The following is a 19,384-nucleotide window of genomic DNA, read 5'->3' on the forward strand; positions in this document are numbered from 1 at the left end:
GAAATCATTTTTCCCATTAAAAGTAATGTACAATCGTTTTAGATGGATAGATAGATAAATAGATAGACCAGAACGCAGACAGGACCCACTTGCGTTACGTTTCTCTCAGTTTCATTGGAAGAAAGGAAAGGGTTGCACCCACCATCCGGTGATCGCTGGGCGCGGGAAAGAGGTTGCTCTGAACGCAGAAGTGAGACTTCTGTGGCATGCGATGGCGGTGTCGGGAACGGAAAAAAACGGGTCGGTTAGCCGGGACAGGAGAGCAAAAAAACGTGGTTGGGATCAGCAACGAGTCGAAAGCCAGGAGAGGAGAGTAAACGTGGTCAAGATCAAAAACGGGTCGAAGCCAGGGGACAGACGGGAGCAAAAAACAGGTGGGAGTCAGGGTCGAAAAGGCTTGACTAGCGTAAACTGAGGTTCGCAGACGGACTGACAAACGGGGACAGACAGGAGTGGGTTTAAATAGGGACAGAGAGCCAATCAGAGTCCGAGGCAGTTGGCGCCAAAGGAGCGGGCACAGGTGATGCATATCGGTAATCATGACAGTAACGAATTTGTCTTCTGGTGATCCCAAGAGCCAAGAAGTGTTCCGCTGGTTCGAGAGCATTCTCCATCCGGGCACCAGTGCTGTGGAATGTTCTCCCCCCTGAGATCCGATCTGCAACCTCAGTGGAAATGTTTAAATCTAAGCTTAAAACACACTTCTACTCTATAGCATATTAATAACCTATACTTTTCTTGGACAATATCTCTGTATTATTTGTTTTTTGCTGTCTGGTAATCCTCAGAGGGGGATGCTACATGTGCGGTCCCTTCTCAAGGTTTCTTCATTTTCCTCATGTTGAGGTTTTTGAGTTTTTCCTTGCCCTCATGTTGGTTCCAGATCAGGGGATGATGTAATAATAGTCTGAAAAATAGTCTGTGTAATAACCTGTGCAGCCCTTTGAGACTCTTTGTGATTAAGGTCTATACAAATAAAAATGACTTGACTTGACTTGAAATGTAATCATATGGACATAGTTTGATACATTTATAATTTTTTCTATATTTTCTACGGACATTGTGCCTTGGCTCAAAAAGATAAAAAAAAAGCTCAAACAGCATTCAAAGTCGCGTTAATATGGGTTCTTTTTTTCTTTATAACACAAGTATATTGTTTTTTTGCAAAGCTATGTACATTACTCAAAGAAGAAGATCCTCAATTCTGCTGCAATCCGGCTCATTAAGCCCATATGTTTGTCACGTCAGCAGAAAATAGTGCATAGGATTGGACATTTATGCTAGAGATTTTAATTGCCACTCTCTAATTTGTACCGTCTCCGTAAATCCTTTGGCGACGAGACATTTCAGGGGTCCGGCTTGGGGATTTATCAACAAGCAGAATAAAGATGTGTAAACAGAGATTTTTGTTAACCACTCAAAGGAAGAGACACTGAAGGTACGATAAATAATCAATGAGCAAGTCCCTGGCCGGGATATTACCGTCAGAAAACCCAGCGTCTCCAGTCGGAGAAATCAGCATATCAATGGCACATGCCACAACAAGCCTGGCCTTTTTGCTTTTGCCTGCAAAGATCACGGCAGATAAACCGCCGGCAATAACAGAGAAATTAACAAATGCTTGACATTTGCTCGACATCCATTATTCTGACACTTCTCGGAATTTCAAAAGGCTGAGCGCATGCTTAATCAACATTCATATTCCCACGGCGCTCCGCCGCACCATATTGCGCCCCGCCTCGGTGCCGATGGAAACGCCGCATTAGGGGCCCATTTTTTGGGGTTATTGTTCCCTGTGTAGAATTAAACAGCTGGGGGACGTCGGTGGGATCGGAGTGTGTCGGGTCTACTGTGTCTCGTTGTGCCCTTGTACGTGTAAAAATGTCTATTTTGTCCAGGTTTGCGGGAATGTATTGTAAGAGGACAATGATAAGGCCATGAATGAAAAAACAAAGTGAAGGGGCTGGGTACAGGCTTTCACTGGTTCTCCTCAGGCCTTCAATGGCTATCTCGTTCAACTGCATCACGTCCGATCCCGTTTAATACATTTCCAAATGAAAATGCCTATTTGTCCCTCGTTTTGTGGACTGTATACTGTAGTTTCCAGGGAGTAAGAAAAAGAAGAATGAACGGAAGAAAGAAAGGAAAAATTGGAGAAACTGGGCACAGACTTTCACTGAGTCTTGTCGGACCCCACTGTCAAGCTCAGGAGTCAGGAACCTTTTTGACCCGAAAAGCCATAAAAGGAAAAAAAAAATTTAAAAAGAAATTGAGAGAGCCACATCATATATTTTCAGACAAAATTGAAAAACACGCTCTCTAGACAAAAGCTAGATAGATAGATGGATAGATAGATACTTTATTCATTCCCGCAGGGAAATTCACATTTCCAGCAGCATCCCTGCGTGCTAATACCCACTGGAGCGTGTTATATAGAGTATCTAGATAGTGCTACACAGAATACACATTGCAATAAAATTCGGTAATATGCAATGTAGGGGGTGTGGTTTAATGTGGGCCTTTACTCTGCCGGGTGGAGTTAAAGAGCCTCATGGCATGAGGAAGAAAAGATCTCTTCAGTCTGTCCGTGGTACAAGACAGTGACAGCAGTCTGTCGCTGAAGCTGCTCTTCTGTCTGGATAGAAGTGTAGTGGATGTGATGAATAATAAATAATAATTCAAATTCTTCAGCACATTTTATTTCACTGTGTGTCATTTGATGATTTCATCAAATGTATGAAATGATAATAATGCCAAATCCTGTGTCCCAAATCAATGTAAATATGCCATTTTACAATTTGTCTTCCACCTTCAGTTAAGAGTGTTGAGGCAATTTTTTTCCATTAGAATTTGTCCTTAACGGTTTCAAAACAATGTGCATGCAAAGTTCTATTGGAAAAATGTCACAAATGACTGCAAACGATAAGCATATCGTCATATTTACTTTCGGTGTAGACTGCACTGAGCGAGCGAGAGAGAGAGAAGGAAGTGCCTTGCGCTGTGTGCAGGGATCCGCCCACCTGTACTGCTCACCCAATCAAAGCCAGCGTTTTTATCGATCAGTTTAAATGGTTTCTTATGGAACTTCTGCATTAAGTTGCTTCGGCTTTATAAGGACCAAAATCGGGTTGAAATCACTGGACTTTGGAACGCCGCCGAGAGTTGTGCAAAAGTTACATTTTATTTCAGAGCCATACGTACTAATGAAAAGAGCCATATATGGCTCCCGAGCCATCGGTTCCCTACCCCTGGTCTTGCTCAATCGGTTGTATCACATCTGATCCTGTTTCATAAATTTACATGTGAAAACGCCCATTTGTCCCTGGTTTTATGCACTGTATTGTTGCTAGAGAGTAAGGAGGAGAAGGTGAAGAAAGAAAAGTGTGGGGGCTAGGGACAGACTTTCCCTGGGTCTGGTCAGACCCCTGTGGCTAGCTTGTTCGGTTGCAATATGTCTAATCCTATTTAACAAATGTAGATGTGAAAATGAAAACCTTAACCAGGTTTTAGGGATTGTATTGTTGCTGGAGAGGAAGGTGAAGGATGAGTGGAAGAAGGAAAACAAAAACATAAGGGGTTGTAGGCTGGGTCTGGGTGCTCCCCGCCCCGTCTGGCGGCACTTAGCAGCTGGCTTAGAAATTGGTGCGGACCATGGCAAGCCGGTTGTTTAATTAGGACAAAGCACAGCGAAGGCATGCAGTCGGTGATTATGCGAAGTGATTTCTGCCAAGTCCACTGAATGTCAAACTGAAGAAATTCAATCGAGCGCAGGTAAATGGCGGGAGTAACACTCAGGTGTGCCTTGTCGGACCTTCTTGGCTAGCTTATTCGGTTGTACAACTTCTGATCCAATTTTAAAAATGTACATGTGAAAATGCCAGTATGTCCCAGGATTTATGGACTGTATTTAGGGTACGTAGACCTTTTTCATGGCCAAATTTAAGCACTTTTTAAGGACTTTTAAAACTAATTTTCCATTTTCTCCAGTGTCATTGAATTTAAAAAATCCTGGGTGAATCAAGAATTTTGCAATGTTTAATCTTGCAGATGCATTTATATTACATGATTTTTAGATCTCGAGTAAATCACAAATTTTTTGGAGACAATAGGTGTAGGTAAAAACGACTAAGTCCACATTCCATGGCGCCTTGCATGGCAGCTATTGGTGTGTGAGTGTGTGTGTTAATGGGTAGGTGTGAAGCACATAGTAAAGCGCTTTGGTAGGTCTTCATTGACTTGAAAAGCGCTATATAAATGCAGACCATTTACCATGCCCTGTTTAGGTGTAGCATGCACTTGTCTTCATAGGCCCAACCCATAGGGGGATTACGCTTCATAGGACAATGGTGTACAAAATAATGCCAGCAGCAGTCAATCATGAGGGAACAAGTAATTGAAAAGAAATTAAATGATCTGCATTTATATAGCGCTTTTTTCAACTCAATGACTTCCCAAAGCGCTTTACAATGTGCTTCACATTTCCCAATAGCGGCCGTGCAGCCATGTAAGGCGCTAACCTGCTTATTGGGAGTATTAGGGGTTCAGTGTCTTACCCAAGGACACTTCGACATGTAACACGGAGGAGCCGGGATTCGAACTGCGATCTCTTGGTCCCAAGACGAGCGCTCTACCTCCTGAGCTACTGCCGCCCCAATTCAATGGTAAGGCAAAGCCATTAGAGTGTGTTGGCATCATTTTAAGTAGACTTGTTAAGAAACATGGCAACAATTTCAAGCGTATCCAAAATCATCACCAAAATTCAAGCACTTTCACAGATTTCAAACACATCTACAAACCCAGTGTTTTGTTATTAAAGAGTCAAGAGGAGAAGGGGGTGAGAAAAAAATAAAAATAATTGTAATATGTGTGACAATAATCGCCCCAAACTGACCTTATAAACAACCCGGTGGCATCTGCACCGCTTCAAAAACGACATACGATGAGTGGGCCGAACGGCATAATTGGAAAGAAAAAAAAAAAATAGGGTGGGGTTGATCATTACATCCACATCTATTCATAAACCGGCACAGAAGGACCGAGGACTCGCCAACCCTCCCTTCTTTCTACTTGAAGGGACAAAGGGTGTATGAACTGGGGGTTCCCTCTGGGAAGTTAGGCGAGACCTCAAGAGACCGGCCCATCATTTCCAATTCTAATGCGTGGCAAGAGAAGGACCTAATGGGACTGATGTCACACGTCTCCATACACTAGTCCCCCCACCTTTGATGCACCCCAGCACCTTGGGCAGGACACCACATGCTCTCTGTTACCAACAAATATGCGTGACGTCTTTTGTGTGGCGCTTTCATCCGGATTTCCAAACTACCACCGCAAGTCGGGGGACAGGGAGACACAAACTAATGAGATGGGAAAGCAAAGCTCGAAATAAAGTTAGCAGGGAAAAGAAAGATGTATTGTGGATGATAAGGCGCACCTGATAATAAGCCTCTTTACTTTTGCACTGGTCTATACAGGGTTGGGTAGGGTTACATTAACTTGATTACTTTCAATTACTTTTGGATTACTCCAATACCAAATATGCGACAGAAACAAAATGAAAATAAATCCAAACAGCTTGCCAACATCATTTCTGCCGTTCCATGTGTTCCAAGCCTGCACAAAATTAAGTAAATTTTATCTAAGCTTGGGCAGCACGGCTGCGCAGTGGTTAGCGCTTGTGCGGCACAGTTCATGTCATGGGAACCTGTCGTGGGTTCAAATCCAGCTCCAGACTTCCTGTGCGGAGTTTGTATGTTCTCCCCGTGCTTGCGTGGGTTTCCTCCGGGCACTCCGGTTTCCTCCCACGTTCCAAAAACGTGCATTTCAGGTGAATTGGCCGGTCCAAATTGTCCCTAGGTGTGAATGAGCGAGCGAGTTGTCTGTCCCTGTGTGCCCTGCGATTAGCTGGCCACCAGTTCAGGGTGTCCCCTGCCCACTGCCCGGAGATGGCTGGGATGGGTTCCAGCCCCCCCGCGACCCTAATGAGGATAAGCGGTACGGCTGACTTGACTTGATGTTTGAGTTTTTCCTTTCCCTAATGTAGGTTTTAGATCAGGGGATGGTGTCATAACAGTCTGTAGTTTGCAATAGCCTTTGATCTGTGCAGCCCTTTGAGACTCTTTGTGATTAAGGGCTATACAAAAAAACATGACTTGACTTAACACACAATTGCAGTTGTATGAAAGGTTTTATTGTCATTATACACAAGTAAAAACAAAATTGGAGAGCTTCTTCTTTCAGTGTAAGAAAGCAAATTAGAGAGCAGCTGGCTAACTACGCACTAGCATCAAGTGTCCTGGAATTGAGCCAGATTCCTGCGATGACTAAAATAATACCGAATACTGCGGTTTCCCACAGGTTGTAGCTCCAGGTTATCCGTTTCATGACCTGGCGTTGCCAAGATACAGGGTCCGCAGCGGTGGCTTAGGAGAGTTGTTAGACTAGCCTAAGCTGTGAGCCGGACCAGCCGCACCACTCATGCCTTCTCCCCGCCGTCGCCCTAGTCGCTCCTCGAACCCAATAATAATCCACGGAGCACAATTTGATGATCACCATTTCGTTGCGCTGTTCTGACTTTCCGATTTAATTGACAAATTTATTTTCAATGTAACGAGCGGCTAAAGCTAGCGGTCGCTGTGCTTCCCAGTTTGCTTTGGTATGGAGACATTGACTTGAGCAACCGCCCCGTGTTTGACTGACAGCATTCACCAGCCTATCACAGTCTAGCCCGTAGTCACACCCACCCAACATAGGGCACCCTCCCCAATCTGTCGCCGCTCCCTACTTTCTATCAGAACACAATGCACAATACAATGATGTCAATGACAATAAAGACATCAATTAAATATATAAAATAAATATGTGTATATCTACAGTGGCTGTACTACAGAACATTATGCTTCAGGGTGGCCACGGCTCTTGGGAAGAAGCCTTTTCTGACTGTTTTTTCTGCATTGATGCACCTGTAGCACCAATCATATGCTAAAGCAGCTACAACGAAGCTAGCCACCTAATGTGATCCCAGTGGCTGTAATAACGAAGATGTGCGATGAATATTTTTAATCATGCCGTACCGTGGACATCAGAAGAGGTAAGAGCTTCAGCCCGAATGGAAATTTGTCGGTTAATATAACCTCTGCAGACACCGAAATGTAAAAGATGTAAGACAGGCTTTATGTGTCGCGCGTTTATATGTATGACTGGTGGTCTAGTGGTTAGGTTTTGGCACTTACACTGCCACAGGTTTGATTCCCCTTGCATATAAAGTTTAGCAATTTTGGTCAGCGATGTTTCTTGACTATACAATCATTGCACAAATTTGCTTGTATAACGTAAAACTTCTTGTGGTAACGCACACAATATAAATACAAAATGCATTCCCATTTCTAGCCACCGTAATTGCAGGTATTTAAGGCGCACTTTCAAATTTCTGGCCAATTTAGGGTTAAGATGCGCCTTAGATATATAATGGCGCCACGCTTGAATGTCGCTATTATCATTCATGGTTTCTATTAGCATGTTTTCCATTGTGGAAAAAAAAAAAGTGACAGCACCGTGTCCAATGCTTGTGGCCCCCCACCACAACGCCCCCAGTCCCAACCCACTCCGGGAGCAGCTCGGACCCGGAAAGAGAAGCCAGGCTGACAGATGACTCCCAACATCTGTGTTATGCGGGGCCGTTACAGATGAGGGGTCCTCTTTTTTGAGGGGCCCGCCCAGTGGCCCACTCCCACCGGACTCGCATTCGGACAGGCAGAGTGACAGACCCCCCGTGGAAATCGGCATGTAATTGACCCTTACTTTCACACTTTGTCTCAAGTTGGAGTCGTCCCTCCCAGTTGCTAAATCGAAAGGTAATTATTCGGATAGAGTCCCCGGAAAAATTAATTATTCATCGCTGTTGTGCAGGAATCAAAGTCATTGTGGGTTTTTGTTTACATATCCGTTTAAACAACTTCTAAAATCAAAACCTTTTGGAATTCGAGCGTAATTTTCAGAAATGTTGCAACGTTACAATTTTTCAAATAAATTTTCATGCGTTTATTCTGCCTCTTGTTACAACATTTTCTTCACTAGACGAATAACTGCAAAATTATTTTGCGTACCCAAAAACATATAGGAGTCTTTAAGCATATGACGAGTTATGTTTCTTAGATGCATGTCTGCAATTGGTCGACGTCATGAAAGAAAATACAGATATTCCATCGGCTGAACTAATTCCCACAATGCCTTTCACTCTCTGTTCGTTCAGTTCAGAGTCTTGTGTGCTTTGTAAATTCCATACCTGTCAACCTGTACGGTTTTGCCGTACAAAGTACGTTTATTATGCATTTTAAGACGTGTACGACGTACGAGAAAATCTGTGCGGAAAAACGCAAATTTGTCAATGACGGGTACCATCCGGTATACACCGACTATCATGAAACGGCAAATCAATCAAGTCAAACGAGTTCGCCGCGGAAGCCTCTATCTCGGTATGGTTTTTTTCTTTGCAAACGAAGCGAGCGGTTTGATGTAGTGAAAGGAAGTCCGTCTCTTTTTAGAGAACCGCCTTTTTCGGCTCAACTCATTAAGGAGAGCCGGCTCTCAAACGGCTCACTTGCTTTGATGCATTATATTATGAATTATTATGTTGTATAAAGAAGTTAAGAAAAAAAATGAAGTATAAAATGAGAAAATGAAAAAAGTCAGGTTTGTGGTTATCCCTTTAATCAGTATATTACCAACAATAATTGAATACAGAAAATGAATTCATAATTTGTATTATTCTACTTAATTATATTTGCATGTATTTTTTCATTCTACAGTGAATGTCCAAGCGACTTCATTTTTAACTTTTTTATAATAAACCTCATTCATGTCGAGCAACTCAGGATCTCACAACAAAATGTTCATTAACAATATATAAGACATAACGAAACACATGTACAATATAACATGTTAAAATACATAAATAAACACGTTTGAAAAAAAAATATGGTGTAAGATTATTTTGTGAGGGAAAATACGACAGTTTGTAAGGGCATGGAGCCCTGGAGCGCGACAGGTATGAAATTCTGTACTTTGCGAGTCAGCAATACAATACGGCATTTTCTGTACTATACTTATTCGCTAGAGGTCCAAAACTTGTTTTGATGCTACAGGGAAAAGCAAAACATGATGACCATGGAAACAAAGCTTGCAATGATCAAGCATAGGGCACAATAATATTATTCTTGCTAAGTTAAATGGCCGTAACCAATCACTGATTGGGAGTATTGTTAAAATTATTGCTATTTCAATTTGATCAACTGTTGCAACAAAAACACCCCGAAGGAGTGCCACCAAAAAAATAATTAAAAACACTAATCAAAAATCAAAATAATAGCTGAAGCTCTTAAGCCCTTTTTATTTACCTTCTCTTTTTTCGAGCCAATAACTTAAAAGTCGTGTTTAGTCATTGTTGGTCCGATAAGTATTGGTCTAATAGGTGTCGTGCACTCCTAATTCATAGTTTGAAATCTCAATAATTTAGACCAGGGGTCTCAACCCCACAGTGCAGGGGCCAGTTTCAGCCCATGGGATGATAGTTTGAGGCCCCTGTCTTAATATGAAAGTTTTAAGGGTACGTGTGTAATAGGGGTAAAAAGAAAAAAAGTAAACAAATAATGATTTGGAAATAAGAGTGCATGTTTTAAAAAACTCGTGGGTCCAGAAAATAGCATTTTACATAATATGAGCTGAGGATAGCACCCCAAAATGTCTAAACATTTTTTATTCATCTTTTTCATCCTTTTTACTTTTTCTAATTTTTTTTCCTCTATTTCCCCGTATTATTCGGTCCTTTTTTTCTTATTTCTTGTGTAAATTATAACTATAACCTTATCCTCCTTGTTTTATAACCTTATCTTCTCTGTTCCTTATCTTCTTGGTTTCTTTACCTCAGTGTGAATGTGTGAAACTGGAGTGTCATGCCCAATTTCGTTGTCACAATAAGTTAACCCATTTGTAACAATGACAATAAAGGTATATTCTATTCTATTCTATTCTTTTTTTCTATGTGAAAAGCCAAGGAAAAAGAAGTGAAGAAAATGTGTTTCAGTCCCACTTTCTTTTTACCACTTGTTTTCGGTTACACCACGCATGACAATACAGCGACATCTAGTGATTAAATCATACACACTATTCCTTTAAAGTAAGTGCAGCCCGCACAAATATGTATTAATTAGAGAATGATGATTTTCGTATTAATTTTTTAAGGGATTTTTTTTATATTTTTAGATCTTATTTTGTGTAGTATTATTTTTCAATATATTCGGGAACAGAGTATATTTTTTTATCTGATGTTTTTAACCTGATTAGGCTGAACCTCACCCAAAGCTTAGCCCCGGTAATTTAGTTTAAGACCCTTTGTTTAGACCACAGGTGTCAAACAGGCGGCCCGCGGGCCAGATCAGGCCCGCTAAGGGATTGAATCCGGCCCGCGAAAAAACACTCAGAGAAGCGCAGGAGAAAAACAAGCTGCAGATTGAAATATGTCAACTTGATGTTGCCAAAGCCAGGTGCCTCTCACAAAGACACTGTACTTGTATTTCTTTCTTTTTCTCTCTCTCTCTTTTCCACCCTTTTTCTCCCACTCTCTGTCTCTTTCACTCTCTATGTCTCTCTTGGTCTCTTTCTTTGTTGCTATTTGTCTCTTTCTCTGTGTCTTTTTAACTTCTTTTGCTCGAACTTCCTTTTTTCCTTTTCTCTCTTTTCTCTTTCTCTCGTCCTACCCTTTGCGCTTTCTTTTCTCCTTTCTCCCCTTCTGTCTTTCTATTTCTCTTTGGATTTCTTTCTTCCTCTCCCTTTCTTTTCCCCCTCTCTCATGAATTTTTGTTTCTCACGCTATCTCCCACTCCCTCTTTTTCTTTCTTTGTCCCACCCTCTCTCCTTTTTCCTCCCTCTTTCTCTTATTTCTTTATCCGTCTTTTTCTTTCTCTTTAATCTACAAGTCCGGCCCCCGACAGAATGTTTGTTCTATCGTGTGGCCCCCGAGTTCAAATGAGTTTGACACCCCTGGTTTAGACTGACTAATAATTTAGACTGTATTGTTCAGGTCTAAATTATGGACCAGATTTTACCATCCCTATAACCCATTTGGTCCGATACCAATTCAGAAATAAAAGTATGGTATTGCTTGTAAAAACAAGGTTACAATGATAACTATTATGACAATGATGAACATGATTTTAAAGCCTTTAAAGTAACTGCCGGGGCTATGTGGCATACTCTTGAGTATTTCCTATTAAAAGAATATAGTACTGTTTTCAGGGGATGAAAATAAATACAATAAAATATATATTTCCACTTCTCCAGCCGTCGGGCCAATATTTACGCAGTGGAAGGACTCCCACAATGTCCGAAGTGGTTTGTGTACGGTAAGGGGGGGTTGACTGGCGTACCCGACTGCATGCTAAGAAATGATGGATGGCCCAGTCGATATGTTATGTCTTAAGAGCCCGATTTCCTGCCAGTCCAATCACGAAGCCTCCAGAGTCCAACTCAGCTGATTGGACAAGCAGAATAATTCTGCAGGCTGCAAAAACACGGCCGCCTGTCAGGCCCGCTGAAGAGATTCGGGCATTTTAAAGAGCAGCCAGATTGCTTACGCTCAAGGAAATAATAACAATAGTTGGCGAGAGTAAACACAAGAGTCGGCACCTCTGGGAGAAAAGGGAGATTGTGCAGGATTATTGGAATGAAAACGCTTCTGTGTTTTCCTTTAATTATTACGCACGGCAGTGTCATTTTCTTGTTCCACGGGAATTGGCATATAAGTTATTTTGGTCAAGGGAGTCATTTTTTTTATATTTCTATGACAAGAACATAATATTACATTTTTTAAGAATATTATTACTATGTCGAGTTTATCACTACGCGTTAAGAACACCTAAGGCAGTGTTTTTCAACCCTTTTTGAACCAAGGTACACTTTTATTTATAAAAAAAGTTCCAAGGCACACCGTTTGAAAATGAAGTTATGTCAAATATTTCATTGTACTACCTCATAAGCAGATTAGTATATAAAAAGAAGAAAATAACACTTAAAATAAAAAAGAATGATGTGCTTTATTTATGGGTTTTTTTACAGTGCAATATTAAACCGCAAACAAATTAAGTTATTAAATGTACTGTGCTACCTCATGAGCAGATAATTAGTGTATAAAATGTATGTAAAAATCTACTGCCACCTACTGATATGGATGACTATTACAGTTCCTCATCTGAAGAAAGCAAAAAGACTGAATAATGGCCTGCTTTTATGGAAAGATAAAATTGGGCAAATTCCAGCGGCACACTAGACAAGGTCTCACGGCACACTAGTTGAAAAACACTGACCTAAGGCACCAATTAAAACTTTTCTGACCTTTATAATTTCTTCCATTTTCAGGAAATTAAAATTAAAATCACACATTATATATATATATATATATATATATATATATACATATATATACAGATACACATTTTAGGACATTTCTCAGCTTACTTTTTTAATTAAAATGTGGATGGTTTCATATTAGGCATTAATACAAAGACTATAACATTAGAATATAAGTCCACAAAGACAGCATTAAATAAACATAAATTGGCATTGGCCCAAAATTATTGAGAATTAACAGTAAGTGGCTGAATTGGAGCTAGCAACCAAAGCGATGCTATTTGCATTTTTTTGGGGCCACCTACAAATTTACGTACCAGAGTATTATTTGTATTCTTTTTTCGTAAATATGAGTGATTTATTGTGATTTTTATTAAGCCATTTTTTATCAGAGGAAACTTCTGGTATTTGTATTTGATGTTTTACTAAAATAAAGCAATCTCACAATGTAAGATATGTATCCATTCCATGGACAGGGTTTAATCCGAAAAATATTTTTTTTAATTCAAAGCTGCATGGTTTAATATTAATAATAATAATAATAATTTCCTTGTATTGTCATTCTGTGTAACAATGTACACAGAACGAAATGTCGATTGCACCTGACCCGTTGTAGCGAGCCGATGCAGCCGCAGCCAACAGAGGGCGCCGCCGACCACTTTTTAAGTCTTAGGAATGACTCGGCCGGGGCGCGAACCCGAACCTCCCAGGCGTTAATGGAAAGAAAAAAAAGATTAGCGGCTAGCAGCCATGTCCACAATGCTAAGATTTACAATAGCAGTTCCTAAGAAATTGATTTTAGCTGTAAAATTATTCAGCATTACCTGCGCGAAGCAACTAAAGTGCTATTCACCAGAGCAATGCTAATAGCTAATGCATCTGCATCAGTGTAAGCAAAAGTCTGCACTAATCCAGAATAGAATGGAATAAGCACCAGAGACAATACAACCATTTTTTTTTTAGACATCACAATCTAATATTTGTTATATTGCTAACATTAATAAAAGTATTTTAGATTATTTGCATGTGTGTTTAAAAAAAAAAAAAAAAAGTCGTGTCATGTTAAATCTGCACTTGGGAGGAAAAAGACTTGTACAGTACTCGAACACTAAATCAACTTATAGTCAGGGTTGGGTAGGGTTACTTTAACTTGATTACTTTCAATTACTTTTGGATGACTCAAATACCAAATATACTAATAAAAGACAAAAGAAACTAAATATGAATAAAATTACAAAATTTTGTGCAGGCTTGGGGAGTAACGGAATACAAGGAACGGCAAAAATGATGTTGGCAAGCTGTTTGGATTTATTTTCATTTTGTTTCTGTCGCATTTTATGTTCGTTCTGCCGGAAATCAAAGGGATCAAAGCCAGGAGTGAAAGCTTACCACGTGTTGTGAGTCATCATTTTAATCATATTTAGTTTCTTTTGTCTTTTATTAGCATATTTGGTATTGGAGTCATCCAAAAGTAATTGAAAGTAATCAAGTTAAAGTAACCCTACCCAACCCTGCTTATAGTACGAATAAATCAAATAAATACTATGATATACCTCTACTTTCCTCTTCATTGGCAATTAGAGCGAGAGAAAAGTCGAACATGAATGCAACTTTGTCGGTGACCTCAGTAGCGGCGGCGTCCTTGTAGCCTCGTGAGGATTACACGTTAGCTTCGATAAAAAAAAATGGCCTTCGTGTCAAGGGGAAAGGCAAACACCGCCATTAACCTCTCGCTTCGATTTGTTGGGGTGAAAGCGCTGCGTGGAAAAATGCGTTAATTTTTGCACAAAGAATGTCACACATGCCTTGGCCAAGAAAAAAAATATCTCTCATTCGAATCAAGTAGGATTATCTTAGCTGTGCACATTAGTATCTATCTATCTACCCAGGTTATATCCCTCAAGAGGGGTGTCCGAAAGCAAGACAAACACATACAATGACAAGGAAAATAAAAAATGGGAAAAGTAGCAAAAAACACAAAGAAAAATGACCATGGCCAACCCAAATGCCCAAAAACCCAAACAAGTTAAGCACCTCGGCACACAAGTCGGTCATGCTTCCGTCCCTCCAGATGAAACGGGACACCAGAAAGCGGCCATGTCACTCGGGTCAGGGTGACACAACACACTCTTCTGTTCAACAGCAGGGCCCGACAGCTTTCACTGGTTTACCCCTGCCGCATCATACATGTGCCCTGCCCATCCCTTAGAACGCGTCCAAACATCCCACTACCCTTTTACAACACCTCTCCACTCATTCATATCACCAACAATAATAATTCAAAAATGCTGATGCGTTGAGTAGAAACTAATATTTTTTATAGAAATCAGGAATGCACAATTAAGAAATTAAACAAAGTAGAACAAATTTGCTTTTGGTGAACTTCAGTTAAGATTTTTGACTCATTTTCCAAGACTCAAAAATATGTTTAAGTACTATCTACTAATTCTTGTTTGTAACTATATGCTGTTTTTAGAATGTCACGCAGACATTTGTCCATTGATGTTGTCACCATATATCTGAACCACATTTACAATTAATTAGATTGAATTTAGCCAATATATCACTAAGACTGTATTATTAAAATAAATTATAATTAGATGGATACATCATAAAAACAACAATTTGGGTCTCGATTAACAACATTCAATATGCTAAAAATAAACTTGTTAAAAGGTAATTTTACTAGAAATAACAACATTATTATGTTTTCGAAAATATAGTGTCGTTTCTTTCATAAAGCTCGACAATTTTTTCCAGCCAACACCCCAAACAGTCCCAAAGATGGTTCCGTTGACTTTATTTAACCCCTCAAAAATGTTTTAACTGTTTATGAGAATTTAAGAGAATCAGATTGTCTTTTTTAACAACTCGACTTGTTTCTATTATTATCCCCGTTCTATATTCTGTGTACAGCAACCCTGGGTGTCCTGAAAGGTGATTCAACATAAAACATAGTATTATTATGATTACTATTAAAGCCATTTACAACCGCATAACTAAACAAATATACTCCAATTTAGATGAGTAATACGCCCAGAAAATTAGGATCGAGTTACTCCTTTCACTATCGGAATACTTGTTAATCAAACCCATGGCTTATGCGGCTGCTCAATGTCACTTTAGCCGGTTTTCTTTTCTTCTTCGTTGGTGCCGAAAAGACTCTTGGTCTTATGATACAGAAATGAGCTCTGCGCAAGCCTTGCAGGAATGTTGTTGACTCTTCTGTTGCATTTTTATTTTGTGTTTTTGGTCACTACAGATTAGTAATTCTCCCCCAAAAATTTGGAGCCGAGTTACTCCTTTCACTATCGGAATACTAATGTCAACCCATGCCTCATGCAACTGCTCAATGTCAAGTCATGTTTATTTGTATAGCCCTTAATCACAAAGAGTCTCAAGGGACTGCACAGACCATAGATTACTGCAAACCACAAACTACTATGACACCTTCCCCTGATCTAAAACCTACATGAGGGCAAGGAAAAACTAAAAAAAACCTCAAGACAAGTCAAGGTATGTTTATTTGTGACGCCCCTAATAACAAGGAGTCTCAAAGGGCTGCACAGACGACAGATAATTGCAAACTACAGTCTATTATGACACCGTCCCCTGATCTAAAACCTACATGAAGGCAAGGAAAAACTCAAAAACCCCAAGTCAAGTCAAGGCATGTTTATTTGTGACGCCCTTAATCACAAGGAGTCTCAAATGGCTGCACAGACCACAGATTATTGCAAACCACAGACTATTATGACACCATCCCCTGATCTAAAACCTACATGAGTGCAAGGAAAAACTCAAAAACCTCAAGTCAAGTCAAGGCATGTTTATTTGTGACGCCCTTAATCACAAGGAGTCTCAAATGGCTGCACAGACCACAGATTATTGCAAACCACAGACTATTATGACACCATCCCCTGATCTAAAACCTACATGAGTGCAAGGAAAAACTCAAAAACCTCAAGTCAAGTCAAGGCATGTTTATTTGTGACGCCCCTAATCACAAGTAGTCTCAAAGGGCTGTGCAGACGACAGATTATTGCAAACTACATGTGCAAATGTGAATTTCCCTTCGGGGATGAATAAAGTATCTATCTATCTATCTATCTAGTCTATTTTTGTCCATTTTCTTTCTTGCCACAATGACTAACGTTTTTTTTTTAATTTATCACTACAGATTTAAAAAAATACTCCAAAAAATGAGGTTTGAGTTACTCCTATCACTAGTGCAATATTAGTTGATGTAAACCCACCTGCTCAATGTCATTTTAGGTGTTTTTCCGCTTTATTAATTTTATCTATCTACTTTATTTTCTTATCTGTATTTCTACAGCATTTCTGTTCTATTGAGACTTGTTGACTTTGAATGGATATCTGATGGCCATTTTGTTTGGAATGATGTTAATTTAATAAAGCTTTTTTTTTTTTTTGAAAAATTGCGATTTTCTTCTTCGTTGGTGCCGCAATGACACTTGGTCTAACGGTACAAGCTTCACGTGAATTTTGTTGATTCTTCTGCTATTTTATTTATTAATTTTGGTCATTACGGACAAAATGACAAATTTATAGTGTTTTTAACAAGTAATGCAGCATGGAAGCAGTTTAGGAGCGAAGGGGGAAAACTACAGTACGCCATTAAATGTGGTGAGTGATATTAATTGTTTATATTAAACAATGTCAAACGCGGGAATGGCGTTAATTTATCGCATATAAGTTGACTTACTTTGGAAATTTCTCCTTTAATATCTTCATACATTGCCGTGTTGGTTTCAGTTGCTCTGTCCATTTCACTATCTCCTTATACTCGGCACGGGATAGTTTCATGTTCTATAAAAGGAGAAGAGTATAAAAATATAAATATATAGGAAAATGGTTGTCTGATATCGGAAGGAGAGAAATAAAACAAGCTTTCATTCTCTTACCCTATGTTGTCGTTCCCTGTAGCAAACACGACGCTTGTAATTCATACAATGGGGTTTAAATGTAAAAAAAAAATACTTTTGTAATAAAAATATGAACAAATAATGATAAGAAGCCAGGTAAGCGTGTTGTTTTCAATTTAGCCGGGCTGTCTCGCCACAGCACTTCCACTTCCTGCTAGGAAGTTGAAGGCGAGAAAGCGGCGCGCTGATTCGACAATCAGTTGTGAACTGTGTAAAAGGGCGTGTGATTGGTTTATATTCCTTAAAGGGGCGAGTCTTTATTCACGACAGCAGTTTAGTGCAAGATTAGTTTAGTGCATGCAAAGATGCAAACACAGAGCAGGGAAATACAATGAAATGGTCCACTTGCAAAAGAAGGATCTGGGGGGAAAAAGAAGTAATGTTGACTTAAAATCCATCCATTTATTTTCTGCGCCGCATATTCACACCCTTTTCCCCCTGAGAACCGATCTGCAACTTCAGTGGAAATGTTTAAATCTAAACTTAAAACACACTTCTACTCTACAGCATAATCTAGATTTTTTGGTGACAATATTTGTGTATTATTTGTTATTACAACATCCATTGCAGCCTGGTCATCCTGGAAGGGGGATTACCTCATGTGCAGTCCCTTCTCAAGGTTTCTTCATTTTCCTCACGATGAGGTTTTTGAGTTTCTCCTTGCCCTCGTGTAGGTTTTAGATCAGGGGATGGTGTAAGAATAGTCTGTAGTACTAGTCTGTGGTTTGCAATAATCTGTGCAGCCCTTTGAGACTCTTTGTGATTAAGGGCTATACAAATAAACATGACTTGACACTGGGGTCACGGGTGTGATGGAGCCCATCCCAGCCATCATTGGGCAGTGGGCAGAGGACACCCTGAACTGGTTGCCAGGGCACACAAAGACAAGCAACTCATTCATTCATCCACACCTAGGGACAATTTAATCCAGCCAATCAAGTTGACCTGCATGAAACGTGGGAGAAAACCAGAGTGCCGGGAGGAAACCCGCACAGGAAGAACATGCAAACTCAGATTAGCTGGAATTAAACCATGGACTTCCGCACGGAGGGGCTGCGCGCTAACCACCCAGCCGCCATGCCGCCTCTCTGGCTAGTATGGACGTAACTTTATGTGTTGCATGCAAACGTTGACAGAGAACACAAACAGATAAAAACCGTCCCTTAAAGTCAACTATTTTTTTATTTTATTATATTTTATTTTTTAATCACTACCTGTTCTAAAATTACTTAACATTCCTTGCAAATTAATTCGATCGTTTACTGATGCAAATATATTTTTAATAGTGTAACTTACTGTTATCACAGCCATTCCAGAATAATAGATGTAGAATCACAGTTTTAAACAAGTGCACAAAATTGAAAGGAAAAATATTTGTATTGAAAAATGTATTTTCACATTTTATTATTAATTCTTATTTTTACAAAATGGTTCTGCTCTGTTTTTTTTGTTTGTTTGTTTTTTGCACTTGCAATTTACAGAAGTTCACTAGCATTACCTTGTAAATGATGCCTATCTATACTAATATTTTTTTGTATCTTATGTTTTATTTAATTATTTTATTACATGTTTATCGTGGAGTGTCACATCAAATCACAGTCCCCAAGTCCCCCCAAATTTGCCAGAGTACTACAAAACTCACAACATAAAAGATTATTAATTTACTAGGAAAAAAAAACCCGTTAAAATCAGATCTGTAACCAAAAGTTCCTAAATTAAACTTCAAAAAAGTGTTTGGAAAACATCATGACCACAATGCATATTACATAGTGACCCTTAGCAGTGTAAAAGTACTTCATTCATTTAATTAAAACACAACGGATTCAAATAATAAGATGTACTGTATGATAATCATGATTTTCATTAGGTTTATGTATTTCTTATTACATTACAGTACTTGAAAAGGCTGACATGTTTGGATGCCATCTTACTACTACAGAAGCCCGAATAGACAATTTTCAAAGGTAACATGGTGCTTCTAGCTATTAATGGCCACCTAACACACACAGCTAATCATGCATGTGGTGCTTGCACAG

The 19,384-nt window shown here is 39.5% G+C and overlaps 1 protein-coding gene across 2 annotated transcripts in view; it reads right to left on the reverse strand.

Annotated features, from left to right (window-relative positions):
- cdin1 (CDAN1 interacting nuclease 1) overlaps positions 1-17,518 on the reverse strand; it is a 123,621-nt gene extending 106,103 nt beyond the window's left edge. For both annotated transcript variants that reach the window (XM_088354355.1, XM_088354354.1), the window contains exons 1-2: positions 17,328-17,518; positions 17,129-17,232 (exon numbers count right to left, since the gene is read on the reverse strand). In XM_088354355.1, the coding sequence (XP_088210481.1) occupies positions 17,129-17,191 (63 nt within the window). In that variant the 5' untranslated portion in view covers positions 17,192-17,232; positions 17,328-17,518. The remainder of the gene's footprint in view (positions 1-17,128; positions 17,233-17,327) is intronic.
- Positions 17,519-19,384: the final 1,866 nt, after the last annotated feature.

This window comes from Urocampus carinirostris, chromosome 15 (assembly GCF_059441175.1).
Source record: "Urocampus carinirostris isolate Australia breed hairy pipefish chromosome 15, RoL_Ucar_1.0, whole genome shotgun sequence".
In the NCBI taxonomy this organism is placed as follows: Eukaryota; Metazoa; Chordata; class Actinopteri; order Syngnathiformes; family Syngnathidae; genus Urocampus; species Urocampus carinirostris.